The 23,426-nt window shown below is 31.1% G+C and overlaps 1 protein-coding gene across 2 annotated transcripts in view; it reads right to left on the reverse strand.

Annotated features, from left to right (window-relative positions):
* The window catches only part of LOC118195362 (solute carrier family 4 member 11-like), an 842,086-nt gene that overhangs the window by 45,719 nt on the left and 772,941 nt on the right, over positions 1 to 23,426 (reverse strand). For both annotated transcript variants that reach the window (XM_085809451.1, XM_085809450.1), the window contains exon 11: positions 17,805 to 17,937. In XM_085809451.1, the coding sequence (XP_085665577.1) occupies positions 17,805 to 17,937 (133 nt within the window). The remainder of the gene's footprint in view (positions 1 to 17,804; positions 17,938 to 23,426) is intronic.

The following is a 23,426-nucleotide window of genomic DNA, read 5'->3' on the forward strand; positions in this document are numbered from 1 at the left end:
TTAGCTGCATCAGCATGAGCTGTGGATAATACTGTTAGCACGAGAAAGTGAGTTTATGTTCTAGATTCTGTTTAAATAAAAAGATTGCTGAACCTTCTCATGTCCTGCAGTTACTTCAGACCTAGCAATAACTCGCTTCACGTCTGATTGGGTTATTATTTCCAGATTAAGTAAAGCCCCCTTAAATACGTTAAACAGTTTTTAAAAGTTCTATTTTTTAGAACTTAATACTTTGGAAATAAAACTCTGATTTTTGTTATGTAAATAGCAGTGCATTTCTAAGTTTCTTTTATTCATTTTATAATTTAAAAGTACATTTTAGCAACAGTGGTCCTTTTGGTCAACAATATTTAACATATAATTAGAATTTAGAAATTCAAATTCTATTTTGATGTAGGAATTGTGTAAAGGGGAATCCATCAAAACTTTTGAGCTGATATGTCAAGTTATGTTACGCTGCGCTACCAAGCATTTATCATTCAAGTGAATGGCAAGTGTAGCTGTTGTGCATGGAACATAAAAATCCTTAAGTAATTTTTTCAAATGGCCTAGCAAAATTTCAGTTCTTCTCAAACTATTGCTATTCAGCGTACCATCATTCAAAACACAACTATAGCTGCTTAATAAGATGAGAGAATAAATATAGATATTAATAATTTACAACTTTATTTTTTTAATAATGTATCTTTTTTGTATGATTAACTTTACACTTAAACATTTTATACCCTGTAGACATATTTTTAGAATTTTTGGAGAGCAAAGTGAGAAATCAACAGATCGATCGCAGGTATTCGACCAATGGATCTTTCAGTCTGGTAGCTGGATATGCTAATCAACTATATAGCAGATGACGTATGCGGAAAGGCGATATTTGTTTACAACGCAACTGGTAATTTTTATGAATATTTGCAATATCAATGTAATAAATAAAAGAGGCTTCTGACACTGCACATTGCATGCCTCCATACAGAATAAATATTACTTAATTTTTTTTTTTTTAAATTCAAATTACCATTTTGCTCTACTCAAATAATGGAAAAATAAAGTAGCATTTGCAGGCTCACTTGAAACAAATTGATGTAAGAAATTTAATATCATAGCTTGCGAATGCTTTAAATTTTGGGACTTGATAATTAGCCTGCAAAGTGATTATTAAATTATTAAAATCTGTAAGTATTTACAGTATTTCTTCGATTTTTTAAGAAACGTAAACAGCGGTTGAATATAACTGAAATTGGTAAATGTTCTAAAAACCTTCATTTTTACTTCATTTTACTTAAAAGCATTCTATTTGATAATATAACATTAGCAGCGTACTTAAAAATACGATCTTCATTTTTTATAATACATAAAGCTAGTCTTATTTTTTCACGCGTTTTGCATATTAGCTAGTTATTCTGGTTATCTTTCTTCGAAGTAGTTTTACAATTCACTGAAGGGAGAAATTAGCACAGAAATACGAAATTTCTAATCGTGGATGTTTCCATTTGTGTAGCATAAATATAAATCAGTTCTCCTTGGAAAATCTTGCATCTTTGCACTTTGAAAATCTTGAATCCTTTAGACGGATAGTTGTTGTACCTCGTCATAATCAAACAATCCAATCCAATATTAAATGTTACCCTGGTTTAAAAAAAATAGAAGTCAATTGATCTTAAGATCTCAGCTGTTTGAGGGCAAAATCGAATCATCAATCACTGAATCTACAGTTGAGCGTTTAGTTATAATAATGAAGTAAAGGAGAAGAGTATTTAACCATACATTTTTATAATTTTTTTTTTTTTTTTTTTTGTGATAGTCACATTTACGTACAAGATCTTCTTCCTCAATTTCCTCGTATTTATGCTCCAAACTGTCTTACACAGGGTGTACAATTTTAAACTTTTCTATATTCACATGTACACGGCTTTTAACAACAAAAGTTTTTACGGCTTTCTTCGAAGAGGTGCCGAGAAGTAGAAAGAAGAAAGGCGTCGAAAGGCATTTTTTTAATTTAAACTGATATCATTTGAATTATTTTACGTACAAATGGCTTAAATGTCATTAGTTTATGAATAATTACAAATACATAAAATGGAAAATTTAGTCCGACGAACATGACTGCATATAAAATTTACAAGAATTATATAAGAAAGAAAAATATTAATAGTTACCGTATTCAGTAAATCTTTAAATCTTATAACAATTTTTAAGAAAACATCACGTAAATAATCAGAGAGAAAAATGCTTGGAAAACTTATAGTATATTATGGTGTTAGGAGTTTAGCTTTTGAAATTTGAGTTAGGTTTTTTTTTTTTTTTTTTTTTTTTTTTTTTTTTTTTTTTTTTAAATTTGGGTTAGCTTAGGTTTTGTACAGCTTATATTCCTAAATTTCAGAGATGGATCGAAAAAAAAAAAAAAAAAAAAAAAAAAAAAAAAAAAAAAAATTTCAAACTAGTATAAAAGATTAGATTTTTAAAGTGTCTATTTATATGCGGTGCTGTAAAACGCGAGTTAAAATAATTTCAAAACTGTTTATTGCCTTCTGAAAAATATTGTTTAAAAGATCAAAATCTAAAAAGAAAAGTAAAAAATCAATAAAGGTTATTTTAATGTTTTAAACAACAGATTCATTGAAGTCATGTTTCTTGCTATGGTTACAGCCGAAAACATCGCGGACTAAAACGTCGCGGAGAAAACAACGCAAGGCAAAAACGTCGTGCTACAAAATATCGTGGGAGAAAACATCGCAAAGAGAAAACATCGCATTCCTAAAACATCGTGGTACAAAACATCGCTGTCGAAAATAAAGCGGTTCAAAAACTTCGCAGTTTAAAAACATCGTGGTACAAAACATCGCTGTCGAAAATAAAGCGGTTCAAAAACTTCGCAGTTTAAAAACATCGTCGTCGAAAATATCGTGGTAAAAAATAAAGTATCTACAAATCATCGCATGACGATAACATCGCAGACATGCTTTTCGCAGACATGTTTTAATAATAACTGTAAATGGATATTCCCATAATGTTTGTGAGCGCAAGATGGAAAGAAGGATAATTTTTACTTTCATATTTTTTATTAACTAATAAATTTTTGCTGAGAAAATAAGAAGGAAACTTAAGCATAGAAAATTAATGCAGCTTAATAGAATTTTAAACCGACATAATTAATCAACAAAGGCCATTAATAAATGATTTTTTATAAAGTTTTACTGGTAATTTTTATTGAAAAGTGTAATCTATAAGTTGCATTTAATTTTCTATGCTTAAGTTTCCTTCTTACTTTTTCAGAAAAAATTTATTAGTTAATAAAAAAACGTGAAAGTAAAAATTATCCTTCTTTCCATCTTGCGCTCACAAATCATTATGGGAATATCCATTTACTATTATTAAAACCTGAAAAACGTATGTCTGCGATGTTATCGTCATGCGATGATTTGTAGATACTTTATATTTTACCACGATATTTTCGACGACGATGTTTTTAAACTGCGAAGTTTTTGAACCGCTTTATTTTCGACGACGATGTTTTTTTACCACGATGTTTTAGAACTGCAATGTTTTCTCTTTGCGATGTTTTCACCCACGATGTTTTGTAGAACGACGTTTTCGCCTTGCGTTGGTTTCTCCGCGACGTTTTCGTCCGCGATGTTTTTGCCGCGATGTTATCGGCGGACACCTCTTGCTATTGGCTATATAATTTTAATTATGCGGATTCTAGCTTAAAGTTAGATATTTACAGAGCTTCCTGCATAAAAATATTTTTAGTAGGTTAGAAAAAAGTTCTTCAGATAAGAAAATATCTTAAGCGTTAGGAGAGTAAGGTAACATACCGAGAATGTGATCTTGAAAAACAGTTTTTAATCGAAAAATTTCTAACTGATAATTTTTAAGGGAGGGAACTGTAAATTATTGAAAACCTATTATCCATTAAATTTCTCAGTGAGTTAAAACTGGAAGCAGTTCATTAAAAAAAAAAAAAAAAAAAAAAAAAGATGAAACGTATTTACGAATGAAGGTTTTTACTGATAATTCATTACCATGAAACAATATGTTCTTTATCAATATAACACATGTAAAAGAATACGAAAGGCTTGATAACATTTGCAGGTAACGCAATGTGAAAGTTTATAAAGTCATTTAGAATACTGTAAAATCAGCTATCTGGAAGCAATGTATTTCCAAATCAGAAAAATCAGAAGATACTGAAATTTTGCTTACTCCCCCCCAAAAAAAAACTGATTTTATTTTAAAACTTTAACACAAAAATGATGGGATTTGGAGTAGATTTTTTTCTTTAAATGTATGAAAATTTTATAAGCTTCTATATTTTTATTCAATGACCGCCCATTAATAATGCATGTTTGGAACAAAATTTCTTTAATCAAATTCCAAAATAATTCGAAAAGCTTTCCAGATTCTTCTTTTGCTTTAAAAATGCTTTTCCTACGTCCATTTTAATTTTAATATCTGCTTTTAGATATTATTGTTACGTATCATTCTATCATAATATTAAGCTATAGTACATTAAATGTTAGTTTAAAAGATATTTAAATTCAGAAATAAATATTCATGAATTAATTCAAATATTCAATTCAGAAGAAAATTGAGCAGAAAATTCAAAAAATTATAATTTTTTTTAAATTGCTTTATATTTTAAATTAATGTTCATAATTAATTTATATCACTAATATTACTTTATCAAACATAACCGAGGTAGTGTTTGCTTTACTGAATATGTTGTATCAACAAAAAGTCTTTTAAAAAATAGCTGTAGAAAACTAATAATTGTAAAGGTATAACATGAAAGTAAAACAAAACAGTAAAAGATATTACGACTAATATACAAATAAAAATACCAATAACTGTAATATAAAAAAAAATTAGCTACTAGAATTCCCCAGCTACTAGAATATTTAGCTACTAGAATTCCCCAGTCATTTTTCAAGAGTATGCAGATTGTAAAAATTACATTTGAATTTAGTAATTATACTGAAGGATATTTCTTCACAGAATTTATATATAGTTTCTTTCGATGTCATATCACTTTTTATTAATGTTTTAATTGAGAAGAGCTCAAATGTCTTGGAACCATACTTCCAGAATCTCCAGAACTTGCTGATGTAAGGATTACATGCAAGGCTAAACTATTTAACAAAAACTGTTTTTTTCCCCCTTTAGTTCGCTACGCTTATGAAAGTCTCACACGTTTTCTGTGGAAACAAAGAGAATTTAGCACATATCTGTTAACTGTTAAAATTTCTGAACTCCTTTCCTTTTCTTGATTTATGCGTGAAAAATCTTAATTTTAGCACTGCAGTTTGTTGAGAACTTTTAGTCTTCTTCTACCCCGTGCCATATATAAACACCCAGCTGAATAAAACAAACGGGGTTTTCTAATTACATTTACTGTAACTTCTAATTAGATTTTCAAAATCTTTTCTTGCTTAAGAACTTAATTATTTAAAGGATATGGCTCTTGATTAAAACTATTCGCATGATATAGTTTTTAAAATCGTTTTTTCGACTTCGTATTATAAAAATATTCCGTTATAAAAAATGCGTAAAATAACTGAATTGACATTCTATGATTTTCTTTTAATTAATCATAAAATTTTATGGATTCTGCACAAGTTTAGCTTAAAAGTGTTTTCCTTCTATTAATAAAATTCGCTGTTTAGTTCTTAAAGACCCTCTTTCACATATTAGTTCTTGGGCAATTTACAAAAATTTTTATAGTTTAGCATATATCTGTCAAACAAAAATAGTATTCAAATTTCCAATTAAAGAAAGACAATGCTATGTTATATATAAAAGAGAAATATGCTTTAATAATTCTTTAATTTTATCTCGGCTAAAATTATTCAAAAAGCTGCATCACTAAATAAATTAGATTTCAGTGACTCACCAATATCTAACCAGATTTCATATTCACCAATATCTACCAGCTTTAGTTCATGATATTCTCAATATCTATCAGCTTTAGTTCATGATAATTATTCCGATACAAATTTTGCAAGATTTTAAAAACCTTATCCTCTAGGTTTTGAATTCTTTGATTGTTGACTTAGCCTGTAGATGGAGATACATTTATTTGTATTTTTTATTTCATTTCGTTTATTGTAATTTCGCCCACAAAGCAACAAATGTCATATCCTTGAAGGAGATGGATTCTCCTTGAAGCAAAAAACATTTGCCTGTGTTTGAAAAATTTTCTTTGACAACCTTAAATCATTAGCATCACGCACACTACATATAGTAATATTGCCTTATCCCTTAAGGATAAGCAGATTCATGGCCCTACGTTTTGGAAGTTTACTTCTTAAATAAAAGACAAAGTGAAAACTTATTTTATGAAGTTTTTTGTGTTCAGGCTCATTCTGCAAACATGAAGCTTTCTAGGGAAAGATTATTAATATGCCAATGATTCATTCCAGTTAAGGAAACTCATAATAAACGATAAAGTTGACATTTGAATATCTGTCAATGAATTTGAATATCTGTGAATATTAGTTGACATTTGAATATCTACGAATGAGGTTACAACTTGACCCAAGAAAAATTGCTGAGAGCTCCAAGACATGAAATTCAATTACAAATGGCCCATTTATGTAAGGGATATGCTGAAAAACCATACATTTCTTATATGTAAATAACTGATTTAGCTCAGTGTCATCGGCATTGTTATCAAATGATTGAAATACTTATTTAGGAATTGTAAATAATAAGCTTGGATACCGCAGACAGCAGAATTCTAGACTTCCGCAATTTAGTCTGCAACACAAATTTGTCACTAAAAATAATTTTTATTGCAATAACTTCGTAAAAACACTTTATTGACCTAATCTCGACGAGTACATGACAATTCACTTTATTATTTACAATAAATATTAAACCAAAGTTGAGATTTATCTAAGCATGAAGAGTCCTTACTGAAATTGGAACGAGTTGATCGGCTCGGTTTTTTAACTCAGCCATCAGTTTCGGAGCACAAAGGCTAATTCGACACGAGAAGATAAAGGTTTTGAATCAGGATAAAGAATTGGATTCTTTGATTTAAAAAAAATAGGTATTTTAAAAATAAGAATGAATTCGAGATTCTGCTGTAGGCACGACAATATTAATCTTATTGAATAAAAGACAATTTCTGTTCTTTCTTCTTTTAACATTCTGAACACTATGCAACAGTATGAAGAAGTAATATAGATTTTATTTACAGTCATATGTAATTAGTTTTTGATTTATTATTGTTTGATTAATTTACCATTGCTTCAAATGGTTTTCGAACTCCATATTCCTTTCATACAACGACTGTTTCCATACTGATAGAGTTACGATGATTATCTTCTCTCACTTTTCACTAATCGTTACAACAGATCAATAGATTAGATTAGCTCACAAGTTATGATTATAATTGGGCTATATATTTTTATTGCTATTAAATTATAATAGTATATATTAAAATAAAACATAAAACTGATAAGCTATATGGAGATTTAGTAAAGCCTATTAAAATATACTAAATATCTTCCGAAAAACTACAAAATGTATGAAGATTTGCTAGTATTTAAGTTACAGAACCCTGAAAGTTTTATCTTACGTTTGATTCTGATGAAACAATGGACTGAATGCACGGGATTTTCATTCTTTTTAAACGCGGAATTTAATTTTTCTTATTACATTGCCTACAAAGGCATATTTAATATTAGGCAGATAGTTCTTGATTACTTTATCATGATTAGCAAAGTAATCAGCAAAAGTGTTTGAAATGTTATGTTAGAAAGTAGAACGTTGTGAGGAAGAAATTTAGAAGAATGAAAGCTTTAAAGGTAAAACAATGCTACTCATAAGAATATACGATTTTCGATTATTTATTTCTCAAGTCTTTTAAAGAAAACTGAAACATTTTCTTTTCTAAATAGAACGTGTGAATTTTTACTTTCCACTGTCTAGCCTCAAATCTCCTTTTAAAAAGAATTAATCCGTTAACATTTTCAATTGTTATATTTTAAGTATACGATTTGTTCCGGTTAAACTTTCCATGACCATTCAGGAAATAAGGGTAGTTTGGCATCTCATATATTTGCTGTTTCTAAGCAACGATTCATAAAGTCGTTATAAATATTTTAACTTACAAACTCTTAAAAATGTAAAGCCTGTGAAAGCAATAAAATAAGATACTGTTTTATTTTAAATTAAAATAGAATATAATTATCAAAAAGTTGTTACTTTTTCATAAGCAAAAATACTCTTTCTGTCATCCAATGTTTGCATTTCTCCGCAGTTGCATACTCTGAATTTGCAGATTTCATCCCCCTTCTCGTTTTTTGCTAGTTTATTAATTATGAAACTACAAGTACTCTTAGATATAACAGAAATACACTGAGCGTAAAATTAAATTTTTCTTTTCAAGAAGTAAAATTAATCTGCTAGTTTCAAGCAATAACTGTTTTCCTTGAAAAAGACGGACTTGCTTAAGATTTTCTCAAGATGCTTATATCTTTAAACTTGAAACTAATATAAGGTTAAATTTTGGTCTGTTTTGAGAATGTGACACTGTTCGAAACATAATGCCTTATATGGGAATTCATAACAATTATTAATATTTAAAAATTAACTTAAATTTGTAGATTGTTTCCCCACATATTATTTAATGTAATTTGGTGGCCGAGATTTTGTGCATTTATAGGTGATGGAAAATGTACATTTTTATTTCAAGAAAAGAATTCGAAATTAACTTTAGTTTCAGGGAGGGATAAAATAAATCATACAAATGAGCTGAAGCGTACTATAAAGAAAGGAAATTCATTAAAATAAAGTGTAGTATTATATCCTTATGAAAAAAAAAAAAATTCAAAATCTTTAGTTAACATCAAATAGCTAGCATCTTTAGATCTTTAATAGCGTCATAGCGTTTTCATATCTTTGTTTTAGTATCTTTAGAGTTCAAATTAAAAAATATAATGTAAGATAAACCTATCGAACTTCGAAATATACCTTATTTCCTGATACGAGACATGTTATTCATAGCAGAGTAAAGCTAAGTAATTTATTGAACAGTGAGTTACATCAGTTTTCAAGAACCAGCAAAGATAACTCTAGAAGACGAAAAACATTTGAACGACACCGATTACGCTGTTGATGTCACTCAGTGTTACCTAGGCGAAGTCGAAAATCCTTTGTAGTCAAGCGATCTTCAACGAAGTATTGTGCTTAGTTATTCAATCTTGTAAGTGTTCTTTCGAAAGTTTATCCTGAAAACAGTGTCATTATTTAGACTATAAATGTTAAAAAGCAATTTACGCCTAGCACAATAGACGCTTACGAACATCATTTAATTCTTATGAATTTTTTGTTTCAAGATTGCTCCACCGCAAACTAAAATTACGACAAATGATAGCAAGGAACAACAACAAACGGGGAGCTTAAATAAAATAATGTAGATTTATTCGATGGATAATCTGCAGAAAGTAGACTATACCTAAATCGGGTATACTATGCTAATAAGAAAAGTACTATATTATAAGAAAATATAAATACTATACCATAAGAAAGTATAAATATACTATAAGAAAGTATAAAGTAAAGCACTATACTATAAGAAAGTTTACTATACTGTAAGAAAAGTAGACTGTACCTAAATCGGCTAAACACTTCTTTAATTCGTGGCGCAGGCTGAAAGACTACGTGAGTTGTCAAGAGCAGTGAGAGAAAAATGGTATGGCCAAATTCCACTTTCATCGGAACACGAAATAAAAAGTTCGTTATCCAAACATTTTTTCTGTCTAAAGGCGGGCATTTGCCTATTCAGCAGTGGCAACTCCTAAAGCCAGAAGTTTTAACTATTTTATTGTGGAGGCACCTAAAGTGACCTCCTACGAAGGGACGGACAGTTACAACTATGCCTTCTCAAGGATTCGAACCCAGGCACTTTGGTACCGCAGTAGGCTTCCCTAGCCGTTATAGTGTTGGGGCGGCCGTTATCCACATATAAGAAATCGGATTTGGTTTGGTTGTGAACCAAATTCGACATCTGAAGTAATGAAAAGCAAAAACATGACAGACACACAAAAATGTTAAAACGCTGCCATGTGCTTCCACAACTGAAAGGAATACAGTAAGGTTAAATTTTCTGGATGATATATGCACTTGGACAGAACAGTAGCTTCTAGATACAGTGCGTACCTCCAAGTTGCAAAACGGCAAAGTCACTGAAGACTGGTAGTTTCGTCCCGAGTTAAAATCCTGGGGATCAGGCTGGTTGCATGGGGGTTCTCCTGGTCTCTTAATGTGTAAAGGGAACACGAGCTAGTTTTTCTTTAATGACCTTCACAAAGCCATTCTTTTCGTTAGTTAAATAGCAATTGTGTGCTTTGTCGTATTCAAATAACCTAACTTAAGCTTATTTATGTTGCTGCTTCTGCTTTCTATGATTCCACGAGAAATTCCAGCAACTTGATTCATCTGAAGTAACTGTTCTTAAGTGCAGCATATGTGCAATCACCAGTGATTGTGGTACAGGCGCTGGTACTGAATGGGATGTGAGTGGACTCTAATATCACGAAAATATTGATACACGATCCCGAAATGAAGTTATAAGGAATCAATTCCTCCTCGTACACGTGCTCTAGTGGTGTAACAAGTAGCACGGCTGGCTGGGAGTCAGAAGATCTGTGGTTCGAATCCCAGAGAGAGCGTAGCTGATTTCCCCACCCCCAATAGCTTATAATTCTACAAAGTATGTTACACGATACATTTCATGATATTCTCAACTTTACATTATTTGCTTTTCTCTCACTATAAAAGTTGACAGCAAATTTTCCTGCATGCGTTTAAATTTGCTTTTTTTAAGTCTAAACCACAGTATCATGACGTTAAGCAAGTTTACCCTGTATTAAAGTTATGCTCAGGTTTTCTTGCTCCAAGATCTATATACTAACCATTAGAAAAGGCAATTAATGTTATAAAGAATTACACCTATGCGTTCTTGTGGTGCAACAACGATTAACATATAGAACTACATCTTGCAGATATCCTGTTCGTCAGCAAACGAGCTCAGTTTATTTTCAAGTATTTCTAGTTCGTGAATTTCTCTTTTTAATATGTGCATATACACATAAAGTATTTGTAATAAATATTTCGAGAAAATATTTTTAAAATCTTTGTTATTTTGTATTACATGTGTGACATCTGAACTGTATAAAAGGAATACGAGTAAAATTTAAGAAGGAGCTTATATTATTTAATTGAAACAATTTAATGAGTTTCTTCTGCGTATTAATTTTACGTTTTAGTGTTTACGTTAATAAAACGTTTTAGTGAATTTACAACGTATGTAACGTATGCTTAAACGTATGCTTACAACGTATGCTTAAGCTGTATGTAATTAACTTATGGAAAAAAGTAAAGTTTTTCAAAACAAGTTTTCTATTAATATAATGAGTAAGGGAACCACCTTGAAAAGATCTTAACATTTTTTATTCATAGAATTTATCTTTTGTTTTAAGACTGGTCTAAATTTGCCTATTAATTAGCATCATTCAGATAAATTTAGGCATTTAAATGAATGTTTTAATCAAACCAATTTCTTTAAGCATTTTCGTCGTTTTTAAACAGGATAGTATGTTAAATTTTAAGATATATATATATAGCACCGCATCTTTGTTAATACACTTAAATTAACTGCATTAGTTAATTAGTTCACTAAAATTACTTAACTCTGTTTTTATTAAATGCTATAAAGTTTTTAGCACTCGTAATTTTAAACATCAATATAAAAATATTTTAATTCTTTTTATTAAATAATTTTAATGCTTTTATAGATTTAATTCACTTTTTTTCATTATGGTTTCTATGATGTATGCAATACATTTTAACGCTCTCAAAATACCTTACATAAGTATTATTATTACAGTTTTGTCAATGTAAGTGCTTATTTAAGGTCATACGTCATTACCTTTGTGTTATACGAAAGATGCAGTTTATTTTCTTAATAATCTGTGTAGAGCGGTCAAGAGAAACTAGCTGAGAGTTCGCACTGTAGACTGTCTATTGCTTATGTGTGTCTTCCTCCCTTCAAACGCGTGTATTAATTGTCTACCGTCTGTGGTGAACCCTGCCCAACGATCTCGGTAATGGGATGATTTAGTCATCCCATTGACGACCATTCCCGAAAAATGTCCAGATATTTGAGAGAAAAAAAATCCTGCATATATTGTTGTTATCACAGGAACGATCTAAACGAATATTCTTTTTTTTTTTCAAACGAAAAAAAGAAATTAAAAAAAAAAAAAAAAAAAAAAAAAAAAAAAAAGAAAGAAAAAGGATATCCTAACAATCTTTTAGGACCTTTTAACATTTTGTTTCTTGTTACCCATCTTATGATTAGATTATGTAAACAAAACTATTAAGCAAAGTCACTATTGTTTATCAGATGATTTACAGCATACAAACAATTTATTTATCATTATTATGTAATTAATTATTTATGTTATAAGAATTACGAACTTTTCTTATCAATTTCTTTAATGTTGTCAAGTTATATTTCTCAAATGAAAATACTATCATTTGAACGCATTTTATTTGAATTTATGTATATAAAAAAGAAGTCATGGTGGAGGAAATATTTTGCCATATTTAAGAAAAACATATCCTTCAAACAAAACACAGTATCAACGTAATAAAACAGCACATTTTACTCAGTTTTGGTTTGGACTATTTCAATTATGGCAAAGCATGCGAGGGCTATCTGGCTAAGCGGAGGGATGATTTCGTGAAGGATTTTCTTAAAAAACTGGCTCGTATATACGTCACACATGGGTAAGACTATGGAAAGTGTTCATGGGGTCCAACCGTTTACCAGGATTCGAACTCCGGAACGAGCTACCAGAGTTGAGCGATTTTATCGCTCGGCTGCTGGTGGACGCCTGCTGTCAGAGGCAGTGACCTTATTCAACTGTCTAATTAATTTATGCCTTTTGTATTGCAAATTAGTTAGTGTTCTAAAAGGTGAAAACATGTTATTACTGTATAATAATACTATCGAGCACTTAACATTTTCACAAGTAGATCCAATAGCATGCTATGATATTGCATTAATATTTAATATTTATTTGAAAATTGAAATGAATAAATAGAACAGGCACCCTGCGTATTTTCTCTTTCGAGCAGTAACATATATACACAAATATAATCTTCGAACCCTGAATAGTAGTTAAATTCCTTCAAAGCTTGTTTAATACCTAGTTGTAATTAAACACATTTTGATCAATAGCTCAGATTTTAATAACTTCTCAGATTAAAATATGATTACACTTACAAAGTATTTAGAGAATTACTCTTATCGTAATGGAGAAACGTTTATAAATTAAATGAACTTTATAATTGTGTTTTCATCACTTCGAGTAATATAAAATATTATTTTACGTCTCTTATTTTTAGCATAAAAATATCTCACTTTCATTTTTTTTTTAAATCAAAACTGGAGTGGTAACGTGAAAGAAGTTTCGTGATTCAGTTCTGACGTTACGACTTCATTGTGATTTATTCATATTTTAGTACAAAGCACGAGAACTATTGTGATACATTCATAATTTTTCAAGTGTTTCTATTGTATGTAATCTGTACCGTATGTAATCTGAGCCCCAAAAGCATTTTCTATTGTCGAGTACATTGTTTGTCATAGCACGGAAACTGGACCTGAGACCACTTATACTCATGTCCATAAATTAAGGATAATGCAAAATCAGGCAAAGGAAGAGTTAGAAGCAAAACAAATTTGACTTATTTGTAAAGCTTATTTATTAAACAAAAGGTCAAGAGCAAAGAAAAGATGCTGTATGTTTGATATTATTAAAAAAATTAGCGATTTTTTCTCCCTGGACCAAATTAAAAAAAAACCTATTTACAAAAAAGCAATATTACATGGTTGGTAGGATTGTTAATACATTGTATGTCTCCCAGACGATGCAATACGGTCCGTACAACGCCTAGGCATGCTGAGTATCAAATCTGATCTTGGGGGATATTACACCACTCAAAAAGCAATGCTCTCAGAAGTTCCGGTAGACATGTAGGAGGAGGTTAACGGGCTGCAACTCGACGGCCAAGCATGTCCCACACGTGCTCTACTGGATTCAAGTCCGGTGAGAATGCTGGCTAGTTTATACGGGTGATATCCTCCGATTGAAGGCATTCGCTTACGATGTTTGCACTGTGAGGACGGGCGTTGTCATCCATAAACACAAATTGTGAGCCCATGGCGCCCTGAAACAAACGTACATGTTGTTCCAGAATGATGTTCTGATAGATTTGGCTTGTCATGGTTCCAATTTGAACATGCGGATCAGTTCTGGAACCCAGAATAATTCCACCCCAAACGAGCACTCCTGCACCACCGTAACGGTGTCGTTCAATGATATTTTCTTGGTGGTAACGGGTACCTGGAGCTCTCCGTATGAAAGTCCGGCGAGAATCAGACTGCGAGCTAAACCTGGACTCGTCGGAAAACATCACACAAGCCCACTGTTGCGGTGTCCATAATGCATGCTCTCTACTCCAGACTAACCGCAGGCGACAGTGAGTTGCAGTAAGTGGAACGCATCTGACAGGTCTACGAGCATATAGACCAATCTGCCCTAAGCGTCTGTACACGGTCTGCCTTGAAATTGTCGTACCAGTGGCTGAAGAGAGCTGACGAGACAGGTCTGAGGCTGTGCTCCGCCTGTTTCTTTTGGCAGTAACTGCCAAATACCGGTTCTCATTCGGCGTTGTAACTCTGGGGCGACCTGTGCTGTAACGTCTACTCACATTACCATCATCTTGTAATCGTTGCCAAAGCCTGGATATGACACTCTGGGCAATTCCAAGTTCGTCTGATACTTCCGGTTGGGTACGCTCACATTCCAGACGGCCGATAATTCTAGCACGTAAAAAATCATCCACATGCGTCCTTTGTGTCATAACTATTCGGTTATTGCACTCAAATGCTTATAAAGCGCCTGCGAACAATTTTACTTCTTTGCCTATATTCCTTATATATCACTCTCTTACACTCTCGTCATTGTGACGTACCATGGGTGTCATCTGGTTACTTCCTGAAATTTGCATATGATTCTTGAAGATGTGTGTAGTGATTTTACAGGTGATATATTTATTTTAGAGTTCGTTTTCCGCGGGACTCCGAGTTATCCTTAATTTATGGACATGAGTGTAGTTTGTTGATAATTGCTATAATACTGAATTATTAAGGTGATCTCCATCTTTCCTTAACATAACATCACACTAGTGGCCGAGTGATTATGACCGCTGAGTTCTGGAAGTTTGACCTGGTTTGGATTAGAGCTAAGGCGAACGAACTGGCAGCATGGCTGAATTTCGTAGTCTTTCCCATGTGCAACATGAATATGAGTCTTATAAACGTCTTCCATGTAGGCATCATTCTTCATGGGCAGAAAGCCTTAGTGGCTTTGCCATGCTGGAAAAATCTAACTTTAATTTTGTTTAAATAACATATGGCTATTAAAAGATCCTAATATCTGTTGTTCCCTAAGGCCAGTAGGCAAAGCAAATAATTATTACATTCTATAAGCTTAAAAATTTATCAAAAAAAACTATTATTTGTAAAATCCGAATATATGTAAGATAAAGAAGCTGTAAAATAAAATTCTTATCTTAATTTGTTAGATCCTCTTAAATATTCTATATAATCTAGTTTTCAAAATTAATGCCTGTTATATAAGTCTTATATAACGGCAAATGTAAAACTGAAGTTTTTATCTAAACCTAATGATAAATTTACAAACTAAAACTTTTAACTGGCTAATTAAAGTAAAATTAAAATGAAACTACAGCTTTACTATTTTTAAAATCTAGTACCACTGTCGTAATATGTGCAATTTGCCCTCGTTTGTCTTTGTGCTGCTAGTGACCTGTCCGCCTTTTCTTCTTTCGCCAATGCTGTCAATATGTGAAACCTGCGCATATAGTGTTTTAATGTTTTTAGTCTATGAATGATGCCTAAAATAGAGATAATAGAAGTCAAGTGGCCGTGATTGCATCTAATTAATAAAGCATCGCCATCTACAAAAGATACAAAAGTTTGATTATGTATTCAAGAATTATTATTATTTTATTTTGTAATTTCATTTCATGCGTATATACACCGTGATAGCTAGGGATTATCCAGTCTCATTTTCGCAACCATTGGTCGTAGACATATATTTCCGATTGCAAAAATGTTTTAAATGACGTAAAGACTCTTTTCTTACTTAAAATTTAAAAACATTATTTTTTTATAAAATGTGAAATATAACGCTGTACACATTTCTCTGGTCCTTACACTTACATTAAAAAACTTTATACTCCTTATAAAAATAACACACAAAACATTTGGCTTCCGCACGACAAAAATTAACTGAGATATCTTATATTAAAATCGAGAATCATATTCAGGGGCCGTACACGAAAAGAGGAGAGAAACATTTGCGTTTGTAGACTAAAACCAAGATATTTTTTAGAAAAAAAAAGTTAAGAGGTTACGTTGCAAGCATTTCAATACAGATTATTGTGAAAAGTATTGATCAATGCACTTTTTTTTTTTTTTCAAAACGGAAATAATTTTTCGCAGAATCTTATAGAATGCGTGTTCTAGAAGACACTGGCGGTATGGGCACGTAGCAAACTCGTAATATTAGTTGCATTAATTAAAAAAGAGAACTATGCTTTAATGCATTTTTTGCACGGTTATTACATTGGAATTCTAAAGCAATAAAATTAAATAAGAATATTAGTAACGCATTTTTAGACTAAATTATTTCTATGAAAACTCTTTCGGTATACCAAATGCAATAAAATTATAAATTAAAGACACTTGTGAGTCACAAAACAGTGTCACTGAATGGTATTTAAGGTTGAAGTGCAAACTGAGTATGAAGTAAAAAACTTCTGATTTTGGAATTAAATAGTCACTCAATTTTTGTCGCACACGAGTCAAACCTTTTGTGTTTAATTTTTTATAGCGCATATAAAGTAATCCTATATATAAAAGGAACCAAAAGAATGTATAAAATGTTACATTTCGTAATAGTTACGAGTCAAAACATGAATCTAGGAACCGTTCAAAACATTTTTGGACATATAAAATACATGAATACGACCAACGGTTGCGAAATAAGGGCCGAGTAAGGACTTTTATAGACACGGTGTATATATAAATTCTGCATGCATGAACAAATATGCAATAATTATGTATAAGCAATTATGCTCTTTAAGTATTCGTCACCATTTCGTTCCCACGAAATAAATTAAAAATATAAACTGTGAATGAATTTTACGCTTTAAAGAAATTCTCATGCCTTTGAATGCCAATATTCAAGAGATTTCTTTTCCGTAAAGCAAGAATTTAGGGTACTCATGTGCGAACTGAGTTCGTCAGGCTTGTGCCCTATTTTATAAGCTTATGAACCCTTCAGCAATATAAAGTATAAAGAGAGTCTCCAGAATATTAACTGTAAATGGAAAATATATTTTCACATATATATAAAATATTACATGAAGCAATGAAAGTAAGATGCACCAGTTCTCGAAGCTGCTGTAGTACGTTTAAGAATTTAAGACACCATTAAAATGTAATTTCCAGTTTATAAAGAATTTACTTCTATCGAACTGCTGCAGTTTTTTAATGGTGACATTTCCATTTATGGACAACTGATTGATTATTATTTATAGAGAAAATTAATTAGAGAGTACTTACCTTACCCAATAGCGCATTTGAAAGTACTAACGAGTATATGAATGACTGATAGTACAAGGCAAAAGCAGCTTACCTGGTTGACCATTTCATAATGCGACTGACGTCAAAGATGGAAAAAATGATAAGGAAGAAAGTGTTCCATAACCCCACACATGCGTACATGGCGTGAAAGTTTAACTGGAAGTCCTGACATATATTGAAGATCACTGTAGAGAAAAGAGAGTGAATAATGTTATAGATATTTCCCATTACTTACCTTAGTTATTTAGAAATTATGAACTACACAACAATAATTTTAGGTAGCACCAATTTATAGTATCAGAACAGCTAATGCAATTTATGAGACAGAAAAAAAAATGTATAAAATAGCTAAGAAACGAATTCTGGCATCCTTTACTAATATTAGTGATTATAATCAGTTGAATTTATTGACGAATTTATCCCAAATATTAATTTTAGAAAGATTCACACTAATTTATTTTAATTGAATCTCCGAATTTTATTGTTAAAATTATGGCATTTATTGAGTCAGCACAGATGAGTTACTGAAATACAATTGTAAGTTAAATTTGCTAACTTGGACTGTTTGTAATCCTGAACATCTTTAGGTAAAGAGCCATTAAATGCGAATAACACGAAATAATCAATAAACGTTTCGCACGCAAATAAAGAGCAACTGAATGAATTTATGCAAATTTTAGTGAGCAATACATAGTATTAAACTATCTGGATTTTAATGCGCTAAACGCATGCTTTTAAAAATACGTATTCTTATATTCATATGTAAAAATTAAAATTCTCTTAAGTAAATTTACAAGATTAAGAGAAAGGCTTCTAAATGATCCATGTCAAATAACTTCACGTGATAACGGCAAATCTGGTAATATGAAGAATGAGAACTTCATATTAGTATATTACTCCTTGTTCGTAAAGCATATTGCGACTGGTGACATCGAAGGGAAGGAGGGGACAATACAGTTGCAAACATAGGTAGTCTTGAAAATTCGAGACAGCTACAATCATTAGATTTGAAAGAAACAGTTGGTACGTTTTAGGATTATATAAAATTCGCATAATGCGATGATAAATCAAAGAATTTTCTAAGGAAATTTTATTTGCAAGGGAAGCTTCTATGAAAGTTAAATTACATTTTGATTTACGTTATTATTTACGCATGATAATTATAAAAAAAACGTATTCATCTAAAATATGGAGTAAATGATGGAGATAACTGCTTGTAAGTTGCGAAGAATAACTCAAATATTTAAAAAAAGTTCAAAAGTGCATAAGCAAGTATAGATATCCTAGATAAGTTTTGACATGTATCAAATTATGTGAAAGTATTTTATCATGTAAAAGTATAATTAGTATTTATATGTTATAATCAGCAATCAATTATCTAGTTACTATTAAATCTATGCGGTATGTTTTTTTCTTATGATGCATAAACTCAATGATAGAATTCTAGAGCGCTTCGTTTGCTTGACTTTCAGAAAATATTAATTATCACAATTTAGTTCGTAATGAAGATTTAGTCAATAGAGAGAAAAGATGTATGGTGAGACGATGCGTAGTCCTTTTTACTTTTATTCTACTTTAAATTTCTAGAATAATGATAATTCTCTAGACTATTGCTAAAATGACAGACACATTCTGAAAAACCTTTTTTAACACTCTAAACTGAATTTTTTAACATATCTATGAGGAGTGAATAGTATTTTAGATAGCAAACTATGAGTTATAGGTATCTTAATAAGTATAACTATTTTAATGTTATGATATTTATTAAGGATATTTCATCGATAGTATAAAATGAGCAATACATTTAACTGACATTTATTGAAAAAAAAGGAGAAGCTCCTAATAATCTGATATGAGGGGACAGATCTACAGTATCTTGAAATTTCTGTTTGGATTGTAGGATTGGAGATTCTTATTTTTAATGACTTAAAAGAGTCATTAAAAATAAGAAATAAGTGCAACAGTCATAAAAGAAAATAAAAATTCCTTTAACTGAAACTTGCAAAACAACCGGTTCTCTTATTAATAACTTTCTTTAATATAGAGCACATTATCCCACTCATGACCAGCTTGCTACTGAGGCAGTGCGAGACTGTTGAAAGATACTTTGATACCATCGCAGCCAAGTTCATCCATTCATACCTGTTCCGTAAATCTGCGACTGTTGTCATTATACTGCTCTTGGACTGTAAGTAAAATGAATTACCTGGGATGAAGTCCTGGTAAGAAAATATGCCTGAGCAAACGGCAGACATCCCAGTGGAGGAACTTAATCTCTCTTGTAGGTGCTTGAATTATGAACCAACGACGGACAAGGTATTTAGAGGGCAATCCTTGAGGACTTGAGCTGCCATTACGTATCTTACTCTACTATATATGCAAAAGATTTATTTCTACTGTCCAAAAATTTCATTTTCACCTTTCCTCGATGGTTTCCAAGCCGCTCTGTATTCTATGCTTTTAAGTAGATTAAAAGAAACACTGTTGTACATATATCCTCACAAAACGTTATAAGTTTCCATACGTAATTCAGACTAATGAAGGTTATAAATATTTGACTTCAACAAACATAAACAAGCTTGTAAAGTTAAAATGATACTAGTTGTCACTAAATATTTATTTTTTGTTTGAACGAATATATCTAATTTCAAATATTGAGGGGTCATAAAACCTTTTTTTTAAATCATTATCAGAAAGTAATTTTCGTTAGATCTCATTTAATCCTAAAGCAGTAAAATTTTTTCTAATAGATTAGGTAATTTTAAAGTCCATTTTATTCTTAAGCAAAAATAAGAGGAAATGATACGTTCTTATGCAAACAGAATAGTACTAATTTTTCTATAAGGAAAATGTGTAATTCCTATTAAATAAAACCATTTTCATAACATTGATAGCAGTATATTCAGGAATGGAACCTCGGTAAGGGGGGCAAGGTGATCAAAACTCCCACTAGAATTTACTGGACAGTTCTGCTGGAGGATCTTGTTTTTCTAAGATTAACTGAATACCTATTCCATCAGTATTTTCAGTTAACTTTCATCAACTTGTGAGGAAAACGAAAATATTTGATCATTATTTTTATTCTTCATTTTTTTAAATGAAAAAAGCATTACGCATGTAACCGCTATATTAACTAAAATCGCAGTTTATTTTAAAATGAATACTCGCAATGAATAAATTTTACATAACAAACAAATTAATGTTTAATAACGAATATTGAACACATTTTTTCACAGCAGAGTTCTTGATAGTAATTTTTAAAGTGCTTTCATTTTCTTAAGAAACGATGTAAAGGAATTATTAATAAATTTATAAAATGATTTATCAGCTCTCAAACATTGGGTGATTAATTACTATATATGAAATATTGATAATCACATATATTTTATTTAACGTTATATTCGAAACATACATAACAGAGAATACAATAAAGACCTCAAACACCGTGCGCAGATAGCTAGTTGTGACAAACGTGTCTGCGTACTGTAAATGGATTATGTTGTGTCATATGAGAGTGGATGCATACAAAATAGAGGACAATTTTGGAATCCTATCACAAAACGTATGGGAGATTGCGGAAAAAAAAAGTTAAAGCAAACGTATAAAACATTATCGATTTTGTAAGAAAGGACACTCTACATGGAACAGTATCTTGAATAAAAGACCTGAATTAATAAAGAGGACGTTTCTGTGCAGATCTGGCGCGCCGGTTTTATGTAGGACACTAAGTTTATACACCATGTATACACAAATGTCCAACCGACATTTAATTTTGCAATCGTTGGTTATCAGATATATAATTCCATTTACAAAAGTGTTTAAAATTATGGAAATACTCATGTTTTGGCACTTTTAAATTAAAAGATCGGCTTTATAAAAAGTACGATGGCATTTTAAACGGTTTCTAGTATATTTAAATGTAGGAAAATTTTCTACTGGTTATAAAAAATAAAATGCAAAATCGGTGACTTTAGTTCAGCGCCGTTTGATCGAGACATGAAATTTTAAAGTTTGAGATCGTATTCAGGAGCCGTATATAAATTGTTGAGGGAAATGTTTGTATTTGTACGTAACTAAATTAAAATATCAGCTTAGAAAATTGTTTCTAATGCTTGTAGTAGATTAGTTGACAAGCTTTTCTGTGCAATTTGCGTGAAAAGATTGATCAATATAATTTTTTTAAGATGGTATTCTCAGAATCTTACAGAATTCGTGATCTAGAAAACACTGTCTGGTACATAGTCAACATTATTTGCATAAAGTAAAAATTAAAGATATTATTAGTTTAAGGATTTTTTGTATGATTATGCGATTAAGATTTTAAAGTGATAAATCTTTACGAAACTATTAATAACATTTTTTAGCTTTCCCAAACTCATGAACTATTTGAATGCAGATTCTCTCGGCATACTAGTTTTAACAAAATTATAAATAAAGGAACATTACACACCAGCAAAACACAAAAGAATGCCAATGAATGATTTAAAGGAAAAAAATCAACCATAAATTATTCTAATTCTTTTTATTAACCTGTCTCTTAAGACAAGCTTCAAGAGACACCAAAAATTCCAAAATATAGAAATTAAATATCTGGATCTTGTTGTGAAATTAAATATCTTCATCGGTTTTTGTCACATAGTAATCAAACTTTTTGTGTTTTTATTTGTTATAATTATTATGTATTTTTCCTGTATGTAAATATGAAGACCGTATAAAACGTTAGATTTCATAATTTTGTGTTTTTTAATATAAACCGAGTTTTTTAAGTTTAAAAAGGCCAAAATAGAAACATTTGTAACATTAAAACATTTTTGATGTTAGAAGTATACGCCTTTGAGCAACGATTGCGAGACCATATAGGGAATGCATGGAAGAGATGTGTGTGAGTGTATATACCGACGGGAAAATAATCCCAACATCAAGGAAAAATTAACGTAGAGTAATAAAATTTCAGCAATACATTTGCAGAAAAGAAAATTGTGAAAACCCAAATATCCGAATTGTTAAAGTCAGGAATTAGAGTTCTTCGGAATATTCCAGCCCATTGTTCATCGTTAGAAAAAAAAAGACGGAACACCAAGAGTCTGCGTTGATTATCGTCGTTTAAACAAAGTTGTCGTGAAGGACAGATTTCCCTTTCCACGTGGACGTCGAAAGTACACATAATTTCTTACGCATGAAGGTCAGTACCAGTTTTTGAAAGTGTCATTTGGACTCTATAATTCCCCAGCTGTATTCCAGAGATTCATAAATACCATTTTCCGACCCTTGGTTACCATCTAATTTAAAGCAGATCCAAAGTTTTCTCGGGTTGACTGAGTATTTCAGAAAACTCATTCCTAAGGAATGCTTTATAACTGCCAAGCCACTTAGCGACCTGCTAAAAAGGGTAATAAGTTCGAAGTCAGTGAAGAACAAAGGATCCCATTCAATTGTTTGAAATCAGCGTTAGCTGAGAATTCGTTACTTGAAATTTGTAACCCTCATTACGAAACCAACATTAACCGCCAGCCTAGAAGGATACGGGGTGATTCTCATGCAGAAACCCCCAGGTGACATCAGTTTTCATCCCACTTATTTTATGAGCAGGAAACCTCTGGTGCACAGAAAAAGTATTCAAGTTACGAGTTAGAGGTTCTCGCGATCGTAGAAGCGCTGAAAAAGTTTCGTGTTT

This window comes from Stegodyphus dumicola, chromosome X2 (genome assembly GCF_044657685.1).
Source record: "Stegodyphus dumicola isolate Sdum_Otavi_A_Nest chromosome X2, ASM4465768v1".
Classification (NCBI taxonomy): domain Eukaryota; kingdom Metazoa; phylum Arthropoda; class Arachnida; order Araneae; family Eresidae; genus Stegodyphus; species Stegodyphus dumicola.